We start from the raw sequence: 24457 nt of genomic DNA, 5'->3' as shown, positions 1-24457 counted from the left end.
CGGACATGAACTTTGGGGTTCTGCACTGTAAATAGTTTGCACCAATAAAACCTGTAAAAGACAGGTCGGAGTCCTGCCTGGTTACTCGCGAGCAACCACTTCCACACCTGACAGTAGCCCTCACTCCTGTGGCTGTAGTGGGACTTCACAAACCATTGATTCCCATTGCTGATGGCATATTCCTCCATTCTATAAATCTCTTCCACATATTTTTCTGATATGCAAGGGAGAAGCATTATAATCTGCCCTTCTCCCTGACATGCTAGGTATTTTTTTGCAAATGGGGAAGGGTCCCGGTGGGAGGAACCCATCATGGGAGTGACCGCACACCTGCAGTCTGAAGTGGCACAGCCCAAATGCAGGTTGAACATTTCAGTGAGAATTAGCACATTCTTCTGCAGTCAGCTATGCTCATACACATACATGGTATGAGGGAGGAGAGCAAGACTGTGAATTTAAAAGCAAACCGCATGCAAATTTCAAGAATGTTTTTAATTCAGTAAGAACGCGTAATAAAGTCATAGCAGTGTCAGACCTAATTAAAATGAAAATTAATCATTGAAGGGGAAGAACATCACTAACCAGATTGTGAAGACGCAAAGGCAAAGTGATTTCATATTTCTCTTACTGTAGTAATAATGAATTTCAAGTTGATCAAAAAACAAACAAATAAACCCAAAAACCTCCCAGCAGTTTCTTGATCTGGCTGTAATAATTAATGAAATGAATACTTTCTTGTTTTTAATCAGTAGCAAAGCATATTTCATGTGTTTTAATCTCTGGTATTTCGTGTAATTTTAAAAATAGAAAATACTCATAGGAACAATAGGATAAATGCATTGATTTTCATTCAGTTATACATTAGCTGATAAAAAATTCAGATAGGACTGCCATAGAATATATATTTTTATTAAAGTTTTACTGTGGAAATATATAGTTCCACAGGTAAGCGTAGTTTGCCTGAACATAAAATTGCAGTAGCTACATCTAAAAAAAGAGAGAGTATAATATTAAAAATATGTCAGTCGGCCCCTTTTTATTTTTCAAGTTTTATGGATATACCTTTTGAGCTGAATAGAGCTGATGTTGGCATATGAAACTAATACACAAATACTTCACTGTGTTTCGGGTTTTTACAATCGCATAACTATGGTGACCATCTGCAGCAGCTGCATTTTACGAATTATTTGCTGAAGCAAATGGCGTACAATGACAAAAAGTAGTCATCTCAGATGGACTGTTAAAACAGACAAAATAGCATTGCTTGCCTTTTATACAGAATGGCCATCTGCTGTACAGATGTTATAATAAGGAATGACTTCAGATTCAATAATTGTAGAAAATGTTCATTAAAACCTCAACAATTTGCACTTGTTTACTTGAATCTGCATAATTCTCCCATGAGACAACACAACACACTTGGTTTTTTATTTTAGTTCTCACTAGCATTGGCTTTGATCCTTTTTGATGTGCTGACTTTAATAAACATAGTCAAAAGGCGCTGTTCAGAAAACATCATGGAAAAAACTACAAAGGAACAATTATAGCAGCAGAAACTACTCTAATCCCTTACTTACGCAAGCTATTTTTAGTGAAATATGTTTTTTTACAAATTTTATTTGACAGTATTTTATAAACAGTGTAAAAGGCCTCTTTTCCAGATGAGTCTTTGTGTAAGAGATGGAAGTTGGTTTGTAATGTAAGAAGAATCTTATGTGCCGAGAACCATTTTTAAAACCCTCGCTTGGGAATGTGTTGTAGGCATGTTTCCTCCTTCGTGGAGGCAAAAACAAGAGCTTATGACCTCGACTAATGACTTTAAAAGAGTTTTGATTAACTGATAACCTTGCATTAAAATATTTTCCCCCAGATATTACTAATTAGGACCTTTTAATCAGGAATTTTAATAGCTAGGTTTTTCTCCTACTTTGTACTTTCATAATTCTGAAAAATGTGGTTTCCTTTTAAAAATGACAACAACGCCTCGATCCATGTAGAGAAATTCCACCCGCAGAACATGCTTGAGTCTTCTGTGTGCAGAAACTCGAGCTAGCAGAATTCCACATGTTTAAACATTGGTGACGCATGCCTTGTGGTTGGGTAGTCTGTTCTTCCGCTTGGAGCTAATCACGTTTCATATTTATGTGTGAAATGTTTATAATGCTTAATGTAATAATAAAAAAAAGTGGTTTACATAAAAACAATAACATTCCTAAAAGCTAGATGAAAATAAGATTAAAAACAACACAACTGTATATTGCAAAATGAGCAACGCACAAAACAAAAAACAAAATGTTAGAAGTTGCCCCGCTATGCACCCGAGCATTTTGCACAGGCTGTAACTTCCAAGCTAGGTGCAAGTGAAGCTCCACAGACAGCACATTAAAGTAATCTAATCATAATGCTCCCAATACATGGGCCACCATGGCAAGACAGTCCCTGCCCAGGAACAGACATAGTTGGTGTTGTGCACTCTGAACCACTGAGGTCACCTGAGTCCCTAGAGACAGCAATAACTGGCTATAGGAGTGTCCTCAGACTATGCACCTATAGAGGAAATGCAACACCATTCAGAGCTGGTGCACAATCCATTCCTGGACCTGGGAACTAACTACCCATCCATAGGATATTTGCCTTGTCTAGATTCAGCCCACGACTGCATCCAGGCAGCAGTTTAGCACCTGCTCAGCCTCTTCTGATCCAGATGTTACTGAGCAAAAGAGTTGGAATCATCAGTATGCTGGTAACACCTTACCCCAAATCTCCTTGAGATCTCCCCTGGAGACCTCATACAGATATTAAATACAGATTGGAGTTATTAAATGGAGTTGGGTCTTGAGTTCTATACCAAGCTTTTAAAAATGTATATTCTGTTTACAATTATTATTTAACTTTTCAATGAGAACAAGGGGTATCTACATCAGAGAGATGTGTGTATTGTTTGGCTCCAGCTTATAATGCATTAGTATTATTATTTCTAATATTCTTCAAAAATTCCTCTTATCCTTTCCCCTCAGAGTAGGGAGACCTCCCCCTCCTCCACTCCCTCCTAAAAACTCTGTAATCCAACCAGCTTTACTCAGCATGCAAGCAGTAGCTGGTTCTGGCAGTGGTCTAACCAAAAGTACCATGGCACAGCTAGGAGATGCGGCAGGCTAGTGAAGAAGAGGCTCATGACAGGCTGTGACACTGAGGCCTATAGCCCACTGGTGGGTCCTAGGCCACTTCCACTATGAGGAAAGGTTGGAGCATTTTGGAACTTTTTCCTTTTTAGTTTAGAGTAAAGCCAAGTAAGATACGTCACGATAAAAGAAAATTAAGGTGTTGCTTATAACCAGTTTGTGGTTAAAGTTAGGTGTTTGTTTATAAAAATATTTATACGGTATAAACCTTCTAAAAATGGCGGGTTGTGGTTTTGTTTTTTTTAGTTTCCTTTTGTGCACCTCAAAATTATGCAAGCAAAACTATAAATACATTTTGCAAACAGTCCTTAAATGGTCTTGAGGTGGAAGGAAGGAGTAGTGATATATGCATTCTGCAAAGTGAAAGGATCCATTTAAAACAACAAATGGCTAGAGAAGGAAATGCAGTGAACTGTATAGCTGCACTTCAGAATAACATCTGTTGTGGTTTTTATTGTGTGTGATATTTTATCTTTAAATATTCAGCAACACAAACAAAAAAAATAGTCTGAATTTCTTCAAAATTCTTCAAAATGTAGTGCAGTGGAAATATTTGCAAAATATTAGAAATCAGAGTGGTTAATGATGAGTATTGAGCAGAAAACATTCTTCCCCAACTGAGAATTAACTGGTTCTCATGAGAGAAGTCTACTAAGATGTTGCAATGGCCCTTGGATGCTTCAGATCTATAAGTTAGCCTAAGGAGAAATAAAACATCAAATTAATTTTGACTACCTAAAATAATATGCTAGAGTAACAATCCATTTACAGCACCCAGAAGACCTTTGTTACTTTTAGAAAGAACTGTAAACTCTTTCCAACACTTGAACAATAGGAAATGAATTCTTTGTCAGTAAAAGCCAGAGGACAAACTAAACATTTTAATGGCCACCGAGGATTGAAGTGGAAGTTCAGCCTGTAGACAGCTATACAAATCACTAACGAACCGTAATGAATATTGGGTGTAGGCATCAGGGTCCTGTCAGTTTTGACACTGTGTCCCAAGTAGCTTAAACACAACACTCAAGGAAAGGTGGAGACCTCATCAGGTCTCTAACATCTGGGATTTTATTTGTCATTTTGGCATACCCTACAAGCGCAAAAGAAAGAGTAAAAGGGGATTATCCTGACAATGAAATGAGTTACTGAATCTTGTGATAATGAAAAGCAGAACAATTCTAATTCCTTTCTATAGTCCCTGAGGTAGAGGTGCGTTTATAGTTCTGCAGAACTAAATGTAGGAGGGAAGAACAGATGGCCTAAAATCCATGAAATCAGACACCACCTAATCCCAGGACTGAGTACCACTATTAATCCTGGTCAGGTTCCCTACTGTTACTTTATAATAGAGTTCAGAGTTGCTACTGATGAACTGGCATGTCCTATCCCCCCCCCCAAATAAATACAAATTAACTGTAGCTTGCTGATTTTGGGAAAGAAAACGCTCAAAAGATATATGCCCATTAAAACTGTAGTTCCACCTGCCAGTTCACTTAGGAAAGTGCAAAGCAGGGATGACATTCAGATGGACTGATCTTAAACTATTTTGTTCCTTTCAAAACGTTTCCCCCCTTACTGTTACATTCATAATGGATGTAATCGCATATCCTCTGAGAAAGGAACATTTTGTTTATTAAATTGATGTATGTGCTGTGCATGACATCGGTACGGTGGAGTCCTGGACCTGACACATTATATTTTACTATTATAAAACTACTATCAGAATATTGTTAGCTGTAAAGTTATACTTTGCTGGAACAGCTGGGATCTAGTAAATAGAAGATAGAAGGGAGACTCCCGAGATTAGGGACACAATCTTCCAGAAACTTTTTCTGCACGTGCTTTAAGAGGGGTTTGCCCTACAGAAAAATGGAAAGTGTACTTAGGGGTATTGCTACTTTAAAATGTTCTGTCTGAACTGAATTTAACAACCACTCCCATATTGTCATTTCCTTACTTCCCAGTTGGGTAGTAATAAACTACTATACTATTTTCAAGCATAAGGCTAAATTGTTTTGAACTGCATTCTTGTAGTCATTTATTTAGTAGATAATTCTATGCATAAAATAGTAGTTGACTGAAGGTGAAAAAGTGTCCAGAATTAGGGCAGTATTTGCTGTGAACCAAGTTGCTGAAACAATAAATAAATCAAAAATTATCAAATCACTGGCTATCTTGTGATTTCCAGGCTGTTTAGTGTTCAGTATTGAACATGATGTACCTGCTTAGCCTTGCTTAAATGGAGATGAGCTCATTTCATAAAGATAACCATCTTTGACTTTGCTTCTGATTCATCACTGGCCTGAACTCCACTTGAACCTTGTTAGACACAAAACAAGCAGGACTCCTGGCCCAGGCTATAAAATATAATTAAGCCCTTTTGAAAAGATGCGTAAGAGAGCATTGCTGTCTGCCCCTCAATATATATCCCACTACCGCCAGCACAGCCAATAAAGTTAAATCAAGCACTGCCTGCAATGGATTAAAGTAATAGATGTTCCTGAATTCTTTGTGTTTGAAGTACTTGAAGAAAATACATGCTCAAGCTGCCAGAGCTGCTGTAATGCAGGAGGGACATACATTAATGATGAATTCAAGGATTTGGTCTGTTCAAGGTCATTAATTTCTGTTTACCATTGGTAACACATCTTGTGTTTTTACAGAGCCCACATGTGGCCATATACAATGCTGAAAAACTCTCTCGGTGAAGAATGGTTAATTGGTAATGCAGAAATATAGTACTCTTGGGGAGAATGAACCATCACAAGACTCTGTTTCACACTAATGAGAAATCCAGTAGTCTAATTCATTGTACTCGATCATTGCTAGCATTTTCACTTAACTTGATGTCTTCTGTTTCTTTGCTGATGGTGTTGGTCTGGTCATTCCATTTAGCACACAATTTCTGTTAACTGGTGTACCTGCTCAACAGCTCTGTTCTTTCATCTTTTAATATTCAAGTGTGTGAGTCTCTGCATAATCTTTTGAAACCCCATTGACCATTTAAAATTAGATAGGGGAGAATCCGAGAAAGAACTCATCTATATGGGGACAGCGCTTCCTTTGAGCACTTGCAGTGACCAGAGACCCTTTCAGGGAGTAAATAACTGCATCAGAAGGTTGACGGTTCGAATCTCCGTGACAGGGTGAGCTCCTGTTGCTCAGTCCCTGCTCCTGCCAACCTAGCAGTTCGAAAGCACGTCCAAGTGCAAGTAGATAAATAGGTACTGCTCTGGCGGGAAGGTAAACAGTGTTTCCATGCGCTGCTCTGGTTCGTCAGAAGCAGCTTAGTCATGCTGGCCACATGACCTGGAAGCTGTATGCCGGCTCCCTCGGCCAATAAAGCGAGATGAGCGCCGCAACCCCAGAGTCTGCCACGACTGGACCTAATGGTCAGGGGTCCCTTTACCTTTACCTTTATCCCTCATTAGTTTTAAGAGCATAAGCCCATTAGAGATGTCCTGCTGGATCAGGCCAATGGCCAATGTAGTCCAGCATCCTGTTCTTATAGTGGCCAACTATGGAAAGCCTGCAAGCAGGAATTGAACACAACAGCAATCTTCCCATGTGGTTCCCATTAACTGGGATTCACAGGCAGTGGCGGCTAGTATTGGCTGTGGAATGGGAATGAAGCAGGCTTACTATTCGTCTTGCTTGTGGACCAAAAACAAGCAGGATGTAGCTTGAAGGCATTATAGATTTTGTGGAAGAGTTGCAAGAGGATGAAATGGAAAGGTGAAGGGTGTTCTAAGATTTCCTCCTCCTTACAGTATAACATACAAATATAATTATTTATGTATGTATGTATACTCAAATACCCTGGGGGAAATACAAAATACATGAACCACTGGAATTTTGCTGTTTGCGAATAGAAGACCCTTGCCCTTACTTATTTGCTCCTCTCAACTATCACTGTACAACATGTTTTAATATCTCATTTTCAACAAGGATAAATAAGTCAAATGGTGGAGGGCAGCCTTTGGTTTTATAGGATTTTAATAATTCAGTCTTGATGTAATTGTCATGCAAATCAGCTTCTGGATAGTATCCATCCACAGACTTGCGGATTTGTCAAGTGGTCCTAAATCATTTCCAGCTGTATAAAGAATACCTGGATATTCTTTGCTAACATATGTCATCCCAGACTAATCTTTATAATGACATACAGAAGCCTCGTTGTAAAGAAGCCCGATTGTCTCTTGCTCCATCAGCACGGTGGTACATCCGACTGCTATTATAGATCAAAGCAGAGCCTGACAATGTAAGGCTGGCAGCATTTTGTAAACATCATCCAAACCAAGTGCTTCATTTTTATTAGTCTCCTGAAGGGCTATTTTTAAAAGTCGTGAAACTGCTTGCTCCTCGTGCTAAATTATTGCGCTCCCTGAAAAGTATGCGAGGGCACAGCAAGCGGCGATGCGAGCCGAGCGTGTTAACTTCTGGATATTACAACAGTCGTTTGCGAAGATACATTGATTCAGTGAGCTGCCATATCAGGTTGAGTTGAAATTGTTGCCATGATTTAATCTGTTTAAAGGCAAGAACAAATTCTACGGTAGGTTTTTGAGGGAGGCCGAAGGAAGGTGTATAAAGTCCTTTGGGTGAGTGGGAAGGGGAATTTCACTTCATTTCATCTTTTCAAGCAGAGCTATTCAGTCATAGGAAAGTAACCTTATAAGTTCAGCTCATACTTTGTAATTCAACCAGGTGCTTAGAAATCCTAAAATAAGACTCTGGGCACACAGATATATGTTCCATTGGTATTCTGCGCTTCTTTCCTTTAGGATGCAAATTCCGTTTGTCCACACATGGCAGCCTATAGAGATTTCTCTGAATGTGATGCTCCACTGAAAGAAGCTTTACTAAAGCCCATGCCTTATTTCACTCACCATTATTCTTGCTGTATGTTCATAGCTGTCTGTCTTCAGCTGTTTTTAAAGTACTTACTCCGTTAACCCTCTCATGATTGCACTTTGTGTGACTTCTGACTGAATATTCCCCTTCATTAGGTGCGCTGTGATTTATATAGCAAGATTTATTTCACCTCAAAGACGGAACAGAACAGCTGAAGAAGAAAGTTATAATGTCCTTGAGGAAAATTCTGGCTCTTAGTAAGATTAAAATAAAAGAATACATTTCAAAATTGTCCTGCATCCCAGTGCAGTTCTTTTGCACAATGTAAATCATCATTGCTTGAAATTCATAGAGCCTTTTTCTTTTATAGATCATTGGGGCTTGAATGAAATTCATACCACTTGGAATGTCTCTTTATCACTATCCCACCTAATTGAAAATACAGTATATTCCAGCATTGATGCTGTTGTAGGCTTCTAGATATGCCCTTTGGTGAAAAGTATACAAGGCTTTTCTTGGATCAGGCTTTGTGGTATAATATTTTTACAGGGCCAAGCAAGCCAAGTGACAATTTCAGCTATGCCAAGGAAGCAGAATTTGTCCCGGGATCCCTTTCAGCATTAGAAGACAGTTTGGTAACATCACAAGGGATTGTGGGCACACCCATCTGGTCACACGTGCTGATGTTTAGGGCAGTAGAAAAGTTTTGGGGTGGTTCTGTGGCTCAACGGTGATTTAAATAATAGGTAATAGGCCTCAGCTTTTATGGCCCACTCCCATAAAAGTGATGGTAGGACTTGGTTAACCAGGATCCCTGGGTAGCCATAGCTGCATTTATTACAAGCAGTGAAACTAACTTTGGAGATGTTAGCTCAGTGAAAGGTGCTTGGGTTGCATTACGTAATTCTGTATTGCAAAAAATGCCTGCTGGTCCTCAGAAATAAACCTTTCAGAAGTAGATGTGGACCAAAAGGGGCTGAAGAGGAAGGTCCTTGTCTCTGGAACATTGCATTGCTCTTATCTTAGTAGCTTTCTGCTATTAGCTAAAGACACATGCAGGTTGCATCTTGATATTAAAGGGTTGCATGTTCATGGGCAACAGCCGAACGACCTGGTAACAATTTTGTTGCAATGAGTACTGCACATAGGGAAGGAAATGGGGGTAATTTCCCTCTCTCATTTCTCTTTCTTCAGATACCTCATTAGAGTCCAAATGAGATCTTAAAAGGTTAAGTACTGAGGCAGGAAGCTTTATTAGATGCAAGGAACAAAGGATATATGTATCCCTTTGTGACATGATTTTAAGAGGGCAGTGGCATAGAAGAGCAGGGACATGAGGGTGCATACCTCCAGTACTTTTTTCATTGCAGGAGTGATTATGTCACTTGCAGGAGCACTGGTTGCCAGTGCTGAAAACTTGTGAGTTTCATTCATTTACCCGGCAAAAGCCTCTTCTGCGCTATCTTAAAAGACCAAAAGGTTTATTGGTTCTTTACTTTTAGAAAGTAGCATTTTTAGTCCCTCTTTGGTGGTGCAGTCATGAAAATTGTCACCATGAGCTCCTGCACTTCAAAATTTTCCACTAGCCCAGTGTGCGGAGAAATCCATTCAGGTGAGAGTGACTAGGCAGCAATAGGTTGGCATAATAGAATTCTCACCTGCTGCCTGCTTCCTTCCCTGAACATGCATAGTCAAGAGCCTGTTTCCAAATCTTTTTTTATGACAGAGGACCTGAGTGAGTCAGGCATGTACTGCGCTTGTGCACAGTTGTGTTTTAGCTGTGGGTAGAGGAAGGTAGCTTCCATTGCATTTCCTACTATTTTTATTTATATCAGCCTCTCACACATTGGTGATGCTGTTTTCCCTACACAAGAATTGGCACTCACACCTGTACAGCAGAGGGATGATTGCACTGGCCAATGGTCGTTTAGAGTATAGGGCAACTTCTTGTGTTATGTGACCCTGTGGTCCACTCTGGGTCTCTTAACTGCAGTTTAAGAGAAGTCCCCTATTAGGATTGCACTGTCTCTGTGAGGAGTGTGAATCTGGTGCCTGTGTGGCTTTGCTTTGGCATGTGCGCCATTTTGTAATCCATGTACAGATGTTCTTTGACAGAGGCACCTGAGCAACACTTGGTTTGGGGCCTGAGATTTTTCCATTCTTGCTATCAAATTCAGTAAAAGCTTTGTGCAAATATTCATTGCCAAAAAATAAAAAAATGTCTTGTGCACATTATTGTTCAGTAACATAAACCTTATTCTTAAGGAGCAATAACTCAATACATTTATGAAATTATTCTTGGCATGATAGTTACATTTGGAAATTTACATTAAGGAAGCAGACCAATTTTTCCTAATTTCTAAAAAAGATTCATAAGCAAATCCCTCTGCTTCTTCCTCCCCCAGCACATATTTGACACAGGTGTGTCTACATTATACATGGGATAGAGTTTTGACTTATTAGAGTTCATTCTTTTAGCAGACATTTGAAAATCCCATTCTCCAAAACAGCTGTCTGTTGTATGCCCTAGGTGTTTCTTAATCTTTCATCTTTTATAAATATTAAATTACGTTAGAAAAATAAGCCTTAAGCGTTACAAATTAAGTATGCCGAAATTTAATATTCACAACGATAATTCAAAATATGAATAGCAAAGTTGGTAGTGGAGGGGAAGACTCCCTGATCCTTAAGTCCAGTGTTACACAATTTAATCTCCTAAAGTGTGGATGAATGGGTGGATGGGTGGGTGGGTGGGTGGGTGGGAAATAGGTGCAGGACTTCAAACTACAATAGAAGTATATGGAATTATAGGCAATCTTTTGCTCAGATAAAATAATTTTGGGACATTATATCTAGCAGTGTAACCACTTCAAGATGTTATAAACATTAACTGCAAATAGTTATGTTACTTTTTTACATATAGCAATTTATTTTGATAGCAGGAATTACAAAAGTGGCAAAATATATTCAGTGAAGAGAAGGTAGAGAATGGTCTATTAGCTTATGTAAATTGTATGTAACTGTATGTTCTCTTTAATTTTCTTTCTTTTTTTCTTGGCATCCGTTTTCTGCTTTAAACTAGTTAATGTCGATGGCTATGTAGAAATTGGGAGGAACTCTGGTTAAGAATTTCAAGATACGGTTTGTTGAAAGAAGCCAGGATCATGCTATTGTTTGTGATCCTGGTTGTTACTGAAGTTAGTAAACACATGGTTTAAATGAAGCTGAGTTTGCTCCAGTTTGTTTTTAAACCGGAAGTTGCTGCACTGGAGGTAGAGAGCAAGGAGCGTTTGAGCCTTCTTCTTACCTTCTTGCTTGTTTTCGTTTCTGGAAGAGGATTAAGAACTTGAATTCATATTATTGTTCTAAGGTACTTTAATCACCAAGTAATAATTTACAGAACAATCCACATTGCAGCTGCTGCCCAGCAATGTGTGATGGAGCAGCAGAGCCGCCATCACATCTGTAGCCCAGAAAGAAGATATGGGGCAGGCAGATTGCTGTGACAGCCTAGTTTGGGCCCAGTGCCATCAAATGACAGCCGTGGGGTTGGCTTGGGATCCAGTGGGATCCAAGAACAAAGCTTTGTACAGCTTGTGGTTTGTCTAGAGTGAAACAAACAGCAAGCCTGGCTTCAGATATAAGATAAAAGTCAAACCATGGCTTTTCTCCTGGTAGTTGCAGCAACAGTAGAGCAGGGGAGAAGCTAAGTAGCTGAGAATTTACTCTGAGTACCCACACTCTCCTGCATTCATGTTTAACCATGGTTTTGGCTTAGTGTTGTTACATGTGAACTGGCCTCTGTCTTTCAAAGTGTAGCGTTATGCATTGTATTAACAACTTGGCAGACAAAATCACATTTCTTAAGCTCCCTCTCAGCTGGAAAGGCTGAATCCTTAGCTCTTTCTAGTCACAGTCCAAGGACATACAGTAGATGACTTGAGTATGTAAGTGCCTGAAAAACCTTTTACGATAAGTGAAGTGGTTTTGCCGCAGAATCGTTTGCATTTGATGCCTAGTTTTTTCTCCAGTCAAGTAATATTTTCATAAATATTACCCTTGTGTTTTTAAATATACAGAATGAGAAGTTCTCTTTGTAAGTTGCCTTGTGTTTTCATATAATATTAATTAGTTGCTCATGAAATAAAACAAATGGTAAAAATTACTGTTTTATGCACAGCTATGGATGGACCTACAGTGGTACCTCGGTTTATGAACTTAATCCGTTCCGGAAGTCCGTTCTTAAACTGAAACCGTTCTTAAACCAAGGTGCTCTTTCCTTAATGAGGCCTCCCGCCGCCGGTGCCCTTCCACTGCTCAGATTCCATTCTTAGACCAAGGTAAAGTTCTTAAACCAGGACACTACTTCCGGTTTTGTGGAGTTTGTAAACCAAATTGTTCGTAAACAGGACTGTTCTTAAACCGAGGTACCACTGTATTGACCTTTCTTTCTATGAAAGAAAATGATACCAATGTATTTAAGAAATGGGTTTGTGCACACAACGAACTGTAATGATATGTTTTTTGTCCATTTGAACATTAGGAATAATTAATGGATCGTCATTTATGCTTGACATCAGTGATATCCTAATTAAGACAAGTGTCCAAGAAAAAAGCAGAACTCTGGTTGGACCTGTTTGCTGCTCGGTTGCTGTAGAAGCCAAATGGTGTAAACACAGTGGTAATCCTGGTCCAGAGCTGTCAGTTCCAAAAGTCTATGTTGATGTGAGAGGTGGACTGATGCAGGTTTGTATATGGATCATGTTGAGTAATTCTTATTTGTTTAACTATGAACGGTGTTAAGTTGAGAAGCATGAAGAAGACCCCCCATACCAGATTACAGAACATTTTAAACCATGTGTACCCCCCCAAAAAATGTGTGTGTGTGTGTGTGTGAAAACTGACATTCAGCTTTGAGTGCCCCTTAGGAAGTATCCAATTGCTAGCAAAACCCTCTTCAGCACTCTGTGCTATGCAAGCATGATCCAGGTTTGCAGCTCTAATAAGTAAACACCAGTCTTATAGCAATATTGGAAACATTCACAGGAATCACTTCGTAGTGTTGATTGTGACGGGTTTTTAATATTCATTTTACAAAACCTCTCCTAACTTGAAAAGAATCCAACGTTTAGTGACTAAACATGGCAGATGTTCCAGAGCCTAGTTGCTGTCTGTTTGTTGTTAAAAAGTGCCAACCATCAGAAGCAGACGTTCCATTGATCTTAAGAGCCTCCTGGTATCTGGCATTTGATAGTACCTGAACCGCAGATCAATTTCCAGAGAAAAGGGGCAGGAGCTGCAGAGGGGCAGAGGCTGGGTGTTGGTAAAGATGTCAACTCACAGAAGCAGCCCTTTGGGCAGATTACACGACCTATTTGCTCAAACACTTTCTGCAACCTGTAGCTACTTTAGGTATTTTGGGAGAGAGGAGGAGGAACACGAAGACTATCAGTTGCTAGACAGCGGCCTAGTTTCTACCACATGCTCAAGCAAACCTTGGCTTAGCAGGACTGTGCAAGTATGCTGCCTCCTGCCTTGCTCCTTGCTAGTCCTTTCGACTGCTGCCAAGTTGGGACTTGTGCTTATGCTCTCAACGCCACTAACCACAAGATGCAGCCAAGTGAAGAGAGAGTTTAGCCATGAGCCTCAGTTTGAATGTCACTGCTGTGGGGAGAAAAGCATGGGGGTAGAATTGGTGTAATGTGGCAGCTAAGACACTGAGCCTGGAAGTCTCCTTTTCAATTTTTACCTCAGCCATGTATTCTTAAGGGGACCTCACTATCTGCTCCCCATTCCTTTGCTATATTGGGGGTAAAAGTGACTTCCTTTGCAAGATTGTTGGTGTGTGGGTTGTTTGTTTCTTTATATAGTGCCATCTGTTGTAGATGGTGCTTTACAAAGAATGAGAAAGCAAATCCATGTGCCAATGAGTTTGCAGTCTAAGAATAGACACAAGAGAAATAAACAGAGAGCAATAAACCCCTCCCTCTGTTGACCTCCAATAGCTGATTTTTCAGAGGCCTGCTCCCTATGAACCTGGAGGCAGCATATAGTCATCATGGCATATAGCCATGGGATGCAGACTAAAAGAGAAGTAGGATGTATGATTTGCTGGGATTTATTATACACAGTACGACTGATGTAAGGATTACAGAAAGAATTTACGTGATGAGCTCTGAACACTAGAAAAGTCATTACATTTCTGTAATACTTTTTGTCGTCCTCCTCCTCATCTTTAGAGGCCTTGAACAAATTGCAGGTGCTAGTTTTAGCAACTGTATATGACCTTGATTGATTGGGCACGTTCTCTGTCTCATATGGAAGCCACGTTTACAGCAGGTTTTCTTATTACACCACCCTAATTCCCACAGGCAGTCTGGGCGGCCACTGTGAGAACAGGATGCTGGACCAGAAAGACCTTTGGTCTGATCCAGCAGGCTCTTCCTGAATTCTTAATCTTATTCCTTTCAATTTCCTTTTCTTACCCACCATTTCTAAAAAGTGGCCAATGACAGCAACCATACCCTTAGGCCAGACCCCACTATCCTCCTGTAGATTTATCTGTGCAATCTAAGCCACATAGTGTCATGTACAGAGCAGGGGTGCCTACTTGAATAATATATTTCACAAAACAGCAGAGGTATTACTACTATGGTGTAAGTTTTCCTGAATTCCCCGACATCCTATCTTCTTCCTTTTTTGTACATAGCAGAGGATCAGCTTGCCCCTACTCACCTTCCCCAAACATATACCACAAGGAAGATCCCAGTGTCTTCTCTATATCTGTATTCCATTAAGTTGATTGACAAAAGGCTATGCCTCTTTTATTTTTCTTCTTCTCTGAGGGTTCTCTGATTAATTTTAAAGGGTATTACATCCCATCATAGACCTCTGTCTCTTTCTACTTGACCTCTGCTTTGTGCAGAGGAGCAAAGCCAAGAATCCTGTCTTTTCTGCTTGCTACTACTGGAAGGTATAAGTTTTATTTTTCTTTGATTTAAGGAAGTTCACTGTGAGCTGTCATAAGAAACCCTGCTGCTAGTTCCTTGCACTCAAAATCTTTGCCACTATAAATAGCTTCTGCTTTTTTAAATATTTCAGGGCCAGGGTCTAAACTTCTAAACCCTTCAAGATGCTCGAGCCTGTTTATCTGATAAGTCTGGAGAATTCCTAGAATAAACTTGCTAGCAATTAAGCTGGCTTCATGAATGGCTGAACACAAAGTGCTTAAATGTTGCTAAATTTAGCTTTCTTTTTATAAGGTTTTTTGGGGACAAGAGCATTTGAACTGCTTACTTCTTCTGCATGAACTTCTGCAAAGTTACCTTGTCCAAGAAGGCAGGATGCACGGGCAGAGCACCGATCAAGCACATTTGGTGCAGAGTCCTACAGACAGGAGCCAGAGTTCTAAAACAGAGCATACGTCAGACGATCTGCGAACAGGCCTGTTTCAGTACATACAAGATACAGGTACAAATAGCATTTTGAAAACGCACATCAATAACAAAATAATTTCAGTAGTAGGCTATTAAGGATCACTTTCCTTTAACAGCATTTTTTTGGTAATTAAAGAAGCATCTGGTAGAAAACTACCTTTTGATTTCTTTCCATTTTACTATGACCTTTTAAAACTCAGGGAAACTGCTTTTTTATTTTCCCTCTGTTTGATCCTAAGAGATTTGTTTTTAACTGTTTTGGTCTCATAAACCAGCATGCTCCCTTTTTAGAAATTATATAACCAATTACAGCTTTTCCCCTTCTAATTTGATAGATGCACAGAAACTACCCAGTGCCTATGAAGTTGTGTTTTACAATGAAACAGAGGATAACCCAGGAATGATGTTATGGAGATACCCAGAACCCAGAGTGCTCACGCTTGTGAGAATCACTCCTGTTCCCTTTAACACCACTGAAGATCCTGATATCAGTACTGCAGACCTGGGAGATGTTCTTCAGGTGGGTAGGGTTTTTGTTATTTTGGAAAGTATATTTTCACAGTGCTGGTGGGAGGTCATTTATTATATATATTTTAACACGTCTCTGGTTTATAAGGGTACAAGGGATTTAGGGTGAGTGAAACTGTTGATTCTCAATTGCTTAAAGTTTGCTTTAAGCTTTTGATTTGAATAGACCTGATAAAATAATAAGAAAAACTCTCTACAGACATAATGTTACAGGGAATGAAAAGCATCAAGACTAGACTATAGGGTCACATACTTCCCACTCTATGGCCTGGACCAGATTTGTTATTCAACTTGCTTAAAATTAACCTAGAGACAATCCTAAACACCTGTGCAGAATCCTGGATTAAAGCCTGAGTTCCAAAGGGGTGCTTGCTAACAAATATCAGTGTATTTATTTCATCTGTTCATACATATGAAATATTTCCATGGAGTTTGGGGGTCCACATAGATCCACCGTTGTCACTCTGCTTAGGGTCTTTTGGGGCCATCAGCCTATCTAGACAGGAAAATTCTGGCTGCAGTAATCTATGCTCTGGAAACCTCATGAATGGGTTAGTGCAAGACTGTTTGGAAACTGCAGCTAGTGCAGAATGCAGCTGCTGATTGTTGCAGACTTGAAGCAGGCTAATCATATAACATCAATTCTGCCACAGCTTCACAGGCTACTTGTATGTTTCCCAACCAAGTCAAAGCCCTAAGCTTTGGAAACCAAAGCCATGATATATTGGAGCCCAGTATCTTTTGGAGCCTCTCACCTCATGAGCCCACTTGGACCCTTTGGTCTTTGTCTGAGGCCCAAATCCCCCCTCTGAGGAAGATTCACTGGATGACAAGGGCTTTTTCAGTTGTGAAAAGCTCTTCGAAGTGAGGTTCACCTAGCACTATCATTAACATCCTTTCAGCACCAGGTAGAAATATATCTCTTCTCCCAGGCATTTGATGGATTACTGTGTCTTTGCTGCTGTTTTATTGAGTCTGTTCTGTGAGTTGGCATCTGTCTGTCTTCAGAGACAATGGAGTGTGCCTCTGGGGGTGTGGTCAAATTGCTGTGTTAGCAGCACCGAAGTTACCTCCCCGGGGCAAGCCTGGGCCATGTGTATAGCGGTCTTGGCTGCCCAGACAACAAAGTTATTGTATGGCTTTTATTGAAGAATATTGTTTTTTTCTTTTATGTTATGTTTTATTCTCTTGCAATTTTGTAAGTCACTTAGAGACTCATTGTGAGTCACTTAGAGCATCAAACAACCGATAAATTGAAATAGTAATCACAATAGTAGCCTTTCCTGAGAGGTCCAGGGTTGTCCCCATTTCAGCAAGGACAAAGAAGCCCATGCTCCTCCAGTATTAGGTGGGCTGTCTTAGCAAGAAGTAAGGAACTGCTATGGAAAATATCAGTTTTTATTTGTTCTCACACAGGCAACTCCATGTATGACATGGCTGTACCCAGATTTTTTTTTGGGGGGGGGGGGTCCTGTTCAGAATGTTGCAGATGAAATATAAAAACCAGAAACCATTTTTAAATTTATTTTGCTTCTTGTCCAATGTAGGTTTAACATTAAAGTTGCAAGCTTAGGCTGCAACTTAGTCGCATGACATGTAAATTGCTTTTGTTGGTCCCAAGTGAGTTCTCTCCAGCTAGACTATCTTTGAGTTTCAAATGGCTTGAACTTTTTCTCCCTTTTGGGGGGACTGTTCGTTTTAACAAATGTCAGGAACTCTTTGATTTAGCCAGATTTCATCAATTCGAAAAAGTGTCTGTTAGGAAGAAGAAAAAAGCAAAACATTATATAATTATCAGAAGAGCATAAGAGTTTTGCTGAGACTCAGTAGAGGGAAAACTTAGTTAATCAGCCCAAACTTCGGAAGTAAATGCAAGAATCCAGCAATATTTGTTTTCTTTTTTATATTTGATTCCAGCAATATGTATAATACAGAACAGAAGGGTAGTTCCTTACCTTGAAGAGCTTAAGGTCTAAAATTCAACACAGGGGAATCTAGAGGAAGGGGAGGGGAAAGGAAACTTAGTAAACAAAAGTTAAATGTGTCAGAGCTATAAAATAAAGAGTTTGGATCCCAATGTGGTTTTGCATGAGCAGAAAATGATCTACCATTTCCCACCCTTCCACAGTATAAATCCATGCTGTTTTGAAAGGTTATCTGATCTCAAGTGGTTTGGGGGGGGGTGTAGAATGGAAAGCCCCACTGGATCTTCATTATACATTTCATTATATGTATCACTGGAATTTTTAGGTGTAAATGAATGGATCACATTTAGGGCAGATTTATTGTCTAAGTGCATCAATAAGCCTGTGCTTGTCTAAAGTATTCCTTCACTAAGAGTTTATGAGTTTGGTATTTTCAACACTATGTTACCCTATAAATAGACAGCTTTTCAAATACTTAGTTGCTCCTTAAAACAGTGGCTAAAGGAAGTATGGGCTTTAGAGCAATTGGCTTGAGATTTACTATAAGTCATAACTTCAGGAAATATTTGACATGACAGTCAACAGGAAACTAATTATGATCAACGTCAAAGGCATTAATTTTTCCTTTTAACAGAAAATACCTCATATTTGGCTGATTCCATTTCCTTTTTGTTTTGCATTCCCCATTGAGACTGCAAGGTTGAGCTGGCATTCGAGAGGCTGGGAAAAGGGCTTTTTGGAAAACCACAATTTTTACTGATGTTTGACTCATTTCTCAAATTTCAGAAGCAAGTATTTGGGAAATCCAAATAATTTGGGCATGACAAGGTAGTGAGTTAAGTTCATAGCATTAGCAAGGGAAGATACAAAAGTTCTGTCACAATTATTGACAGCAAAGACTAACACTAGCCTGTTCTAAATGCTAGTTATAGCAAACTGGTCAAACAGAGATTTTTTTTGACTATGTAATTTCTTTCTCTTGACATTTTAATTGGTAAATAAAATGACCACAGCTTCTTATAGGTAAATGAAATGAACACAGCTTTTTCGATCTTAAGGGTGTGATCCCATGGCCTTTGGGTGGGCATCTCAGGGGCCATAGAATATATCAGGTCTCCCTCTTCAGTATCCAAGAAGTAGCTCTGGTGTCACCTTAAAAACCTCCTAACACCCCTGCACAACTGCTGTCAGATCTCCAGTGTCACTGGGCCCCTGAAGGGGGTACTCTGTGGGAAGAGTGAGAATTGCTTGGATCCAAGACCTTCTCAGTCCCCTAATGCCCCCCCAGACAGTGATTTCCCTCCTACAGTATTGTTCCCAATGGGGGTGGGGTGGGGGGTGGTAAGAGTGACCTCCAAGCCCAACAGAGCTTAGGGTATGGATGTTAAAACAGCCTCAATTTCTCACCAACATAACCACCTTAGGACAGCGGGCTAAATTTTGTCTGCTGCAAGGTTCCCAACCTCTGATGTCCGAACATCAAGATGTTTTCTTAGATGAATTTGTGATTTTTTTTCCATACATGGAGATAGAATGCAGGCAGTATTTGTATGTCTGTGGGAGCTCTCAAGCTTGCAAGCAACTGCCGCATCAGAGTATCTGCCAATTAGAGCTATGTGCTTGAAGCCCCTGTGGTTATATCTTGAATGCTTTCATTTTAGCCTCAAAGTGCTAAAATTACAATTTAGCAGCACTGTTATTGCTGGGTGCAATCCCAGAACCACTAGTTAAAGGATCTCTGGTAACAGGGCTGGGAAAGAGGAAACTCTTGCCTGATATGATGGAGAACTGCTGCCTGTCTACTAGGCTAGATGGAGCAATGGACTGATTTGCTATAGAGCAATTTATAGAGATAAAATATCCATACAGAGAGTCCACAAAGCACTACTGCTGTCTGACCTCAATCCATTATGTATCAATTTGTCTTTCTTAAAGTGCCTTTCTTATTTGTTTGCACAGCACGGGATGTTCTCTTCCCCAAAGTTAGTTGAGAGCTAAATAAACAAGCAAATGCCTACTAGCATGTTGAATCTACATTTCAAGGTGATATGTAGAGTACCTATGAAAGCAGTTCAGTATGAGATGTGCTTCCATAGCTCTGTATGATACATAGCTCTGCATCCATCGGTTGCAAAGCCAAGCAGTACATATTAAGAGCAGAATATTTGTACAACGCCTTTCTGTCTGTCTTTGCAGTCAAACTTTTAAGTGACCTCCAAGGGTATTTGTACAACAAAAGACAAGAGAGGCATTCCTCATATGAAATTGGTTTGAGTCTTATCAGCATGTTATCTCATATATATATATATATATATTGCACACATGTTTCATGCATTGTTCTCTCTGTGTTTTCATGAAACCAATATTTTAAATATCTGTTTGTTTGTTTCCTTTTTAATGAGAATAAATCCATTCTTTGTAGCACATTGCAGTCCACAGCACACCTGCATTTGCTCTAAAACCTAGTAGCTTGATGAATTGATAAGATAAGCCAGCCACATGCTTTCCCTAAAAATAAAGGAATGCTGCATATTTCTTCATAAAGGTTAAAAAAGTATTTCTCAGGGCTCTTGAATTACCATATTCTGATACCAAGGGAAAATAAAACCTCAGCTTAGAGTCTTGTTTGTACTTAGAGGGCTTTCCGGACAGGAAGGCAATCTTGATGCAATGCAGCAAAGCCACAATACCAGTGGGGCATTACAGGTGAAAAGCGTGCAGCTGTACCCCGTACCACAATGTATTACAACTGTACAGTGGAATATTTCCTGAACAGAAATAGGGCTTGGTTAACTTTTTTTCCCAAGAGTAGATCACATTAAAATGTTATAAAATCATGATTTCCTGCATTTGAATACTTGTGGTTTCTCAACTGGTTCCAATATTACAAAGGGGGTTTTATGGCTTCTATTAGTTGAAGATGTATAGAAGCCTCTTTCTAAAGTCATCTAAAAGGCGGGGAGATAATGTAAAAAGAGAACTATATTTCCCCCCCATGCAAACATGACTTCTCTGGCATTTCAGCTATATAACTGAGTGTCTATGGTTTATTTTATAGAACATAATATGTACTCAAGTGTAGTGGAATGGGTATAGAGTATATACTAGCTGCTTGATGTATGTAACGGTCATGACTTGGAAGCAAAATGCAGGAGGTGGTTGTTGTTTTATTTTAATTTTTAACATTAGAGGAGAACATTTTTAACATTAGAGTCTATTTAAGGCAGAGGTCCTGTTCTTAATTATATGTGAACAACTCCCACTGAAGCCAAGTTCACCAAGGCGTCTAGTTTGTAGGAACATATCATGTCTTCCATTGGGTCACGTCACCTCCATATCTAGAATAAGCAAATGCATGGCAATATATAGTTTTACATGGGTTTTTTTCATTGAGTCTCAGAATTTGTTGGAGAAATTTAGTGGCTTTGCATTGTGTCATAAATTATGCTGAGTGCGCTCTCTCTCTCTCTCTCTCAACCAAACAAACATGCATATTCAAGGATTAAAGAGTAAAGCTTTCAGATAAGAGACAGACAGTCATGGAACTAGGCACCTCTCATTTTACAAATTAATCACTGACTGTGAGGTATGTTAGTGGAACTCAAGTGATGTTCAGGTGGCGCATTCACTTGAGGGAAATACTGTGGATTTTTTAAAAAGAACATTGGCTTCTAGGGGACACACAAAATGACACTTACGAAATGTAGATCAAATAGTTTTCTTTACATTTGTGTATGTGTATGTGTGTGTGTATGTGAAAGGGGGGGGAGAGAGAAATGTATAAGGGAAATGGCAATAAACGAGGGGTGGGTGGACATTCTGATATATTGATTACTAGCAGCTTTTTCTTTTCAGGAAGAAGCTTGGGTTAAAACAAATTTGTAGTTTGACTTCTTGCAGATAATACTTTCCCCCGCTTCTTTTATTTAGATGGCTTTGGTAAGAAGTTAGAGTTCACTCACGAACAAATGTGTGTATTTTCTGTCTACTCTAATATGTATGCTTTGTTGTACAGTAGTTATTTCTGGAATAGGAATCCCTAAGGAAAGCAGGAAACAAGTTGTGAATTAGGAACTTCTGAAATGAATTGCCTGAGCCCTGCATTACCCTGCTTCCCCCCCCCTTGCCACTTCCATATATGCACTGCTCTCCTCCCTTTGTCCCCTCAGTCCCCACCTGACACTTACCCACCCACCCTGCATTCTTCCACTATGCAGCATCCATAGGGCACCCAACTCTCCTCCCCCAGTCTCTTCTGTAGCAGCCTGATACCTATACTGCACACCCCCATTTTCTCCTCCCCATCCCACTTTTCCCCAAGCCGTGGAAGCTGTCCTTCTTCTTTCAGTTTTTTCGGGCCCCAAACCCCTAAATTCAGCCGTCAGTCCAAGAGGCATGATGGGGAAGTGAAGCTGGCCAGCAGCTGGAGGCCAAAGCTTTCCTTTGCAGTGCAGGTGACAACTGGAAATACACTATGGCTGATGATATCAAAAGCTGTGAAGAGATGCAGCAAAATAAAAAGGGTCTCAGACCTCCTATTCTCCTAGCCTCTATCAGGATGACCAAACTCAGGCACTGAGGGCTCATCCACACCAAAGGTGGCCTGTTTAGCATTCCAGGGAGCTACATACAGTCAGGACTCTCAGGCCACCCAGCTTACTTAGACTTTAGCACCCACTGTCCCCTCATGCAAGAGCATGTAGGCTTCAGTAGCAGCTTCTTGGCCCACCTTTGTAGTAGGAGGCCAAGTCATTGTCGTCATTGCCCTGCCCTGCCTTTGACTACTTCTGTTCAGCTTCATTCATAAACTTGGGTCCCATGCAACACATGGAGAACTGAGGTGTGTGGAATTCAGAGAGCTGCTCTGTTCTGGCTGCGTGTGTGTGTGTGTGTGTGTGTGTGTGTGTGTGTGTGTGTGTGTTATTGGCACTATGCCAGGGTACTTTCCTTGCTTTTATTGTGGAAATGGTAGGAGCAACATCCCAGGAGGTGAGCATTATTTGAAATGTAGGTAGAGTATTAATCATTTTGAAGACAAAAGGAATACAATTTTATTTTTCTTATGGGACACTTTCTAGTGCAACTAATATCCTCACTTCCCTTGCCCATGAGTCATTTTGTGGGATATACTTGATATCCAAGTTTCAAACTATTATTTTTGGCAGCTGCTACTGCACAAAGCAGTCATCTTCCTTTATATTTACCAAGCCGGGCCATTAGTAATAACCCCCATCCACCCACAAGGACAAATAATGTGATATGCTTAGAAATGTAGAGTTTAAATCAGTTTAAATTGCCAAATCCAGTTTCCAAAGCTCTGAGCCACTGTAAACCCCATGCATTTCAGTGGGACTTTCCTCCTTGCTAGGCCTTTGGGTGTCAGGCTATAAATCACTCTTAAATATTTCACACTGCAAAGTTTGATATTTTTCCGACTCCCAGAATCTAACTAGCATTCCTAAAGGGGATCACTAAAAGATGAATGTGCAGTTTTTATTTTACAGCATATTACATTTTCACTGTATCTTGTATATTTGTTAACATATGAGGGCTTTTATGTTTCACACATATTAAAATTAAAGATTATGTGAAAATAAATCTTTGCTTTGCTTTTTTAATAGCTGTGTGTTCGGGTTGGTGTGTTTTTTTAAGGCCTTCTTCTAGTTAACCTTCCATAAAGACATTAGAAGAGCTCTGCTGGAACAGACCCAAGTCTCATCTAGTTCAGCATTCTGTTCCCAGCTGGGGCGCCAGGTCCAGAAGACCAAGCCCTTTTGCACCCCCCTATATTTTCAGAGTTGGGCTGCCCCACCATCCCAAAAGTGCAGAGGTGAATAACAGAGCTGACCATGTTACAGCCGTGGAGGGGAATGAGGGTTGAAGCAGCAGCTTCCAGCTAGTGGCAACATCAGGAGGAGGCGCTACCAGCCATTGAAGCTGTGCAGATGCGGCATTTGGCTCTAACCCAGTTCCTCCCAACGTCCTGATATCATGCGTGTGACATTGGCCCCCCAATCGCCCTTTGGTTTTCACAGTGGCTAACTAGACGCTTATGGGAAGCCCAAAAGCAGAGCCTGAGTGCAGTAGCAGTCTGCCCAATTGTTATTTGACTGATTTCTCGTGTGTGTAATCACATGAGCTTGAGAGTAGGAAGGTTAAAGGTAAAGGTACCCCAGACCGTTAGGTCCAGTCATGGACGACTCTGGGGTTGCGGCGCTCTTCTCGCTCTATAGACCAAGGGAGCCGACATTTGTCCGCAGGCAGCTTCCAGGTCATGTGGCCAGCATGACTAAGCCGTTTCTGGTGAACCAGAGCAGCGCATGGAAACGCCGTTTACCTTCCCACCGGAGAAGTACCTATTTATCCACTTGTGCTTTTTGGCATGCTTTTGAACTGCTAGGTGGGCAAGAGCTGGGACCAAGCAATGGGAGTTCATCTTGTTGCAGGGATTTGAACCGCCGACCTTCTGATCAGCAAGCCCTAGGCTCTGTGGTTTAGACCACAGCGCCACCTGTGTCCCGGTAGGAAGCTT

The 24457-nt window shown here is 40.3% G+C and overlaps 1 protein-coding gene across 5 annotated transcripts in view; it reads left to right on the top strand.

The window, feature by feature from the left end:
- Positions 1-24457, top strand: part of VPS13B (vacuolar protein sorting 13 homolog B) — a 353019-nt gene that overhangs the window by 264392 nt on the left and 64170 nt on the right. For all 5 annotated transcript variants that reach the window (XM_081919663.1, XM_081919665.1, XM_081919662.1 and 2 more), the window contains exons 37-39: positions 12580-12782; positions 15299-15506; positions 15808-15992. In XM_081919663.1, the coding sequence (XP_081775789.1) occupies positions 12580-12782; positions 15299-15506; positions 15808-15992 (596 nt within the window). The remainder of the gene's footprint in view (positions 1-12579; positions 12783-15298; positions 15507-15807; positions 15993-24457) is intronic.

Source organism: Podarcis melisellensis (genome assembly GCF_964234715.1).
Source record: "Podarcis melisellensis genome assembly, chromosome: 7".
In the NCBI taxonomy this organism is placed as follows: domain Eukaryota; kingdom Metazoa; phylum Chordata; class Lepidosauria; order Squamata; family Lacertidae; genus Podarcis; species Podarcis melisellensis.
Note: the sequence above shows the minus strand (reverse complement) of the source record. Positions and strands in the feature narration are given on the sequence as shown.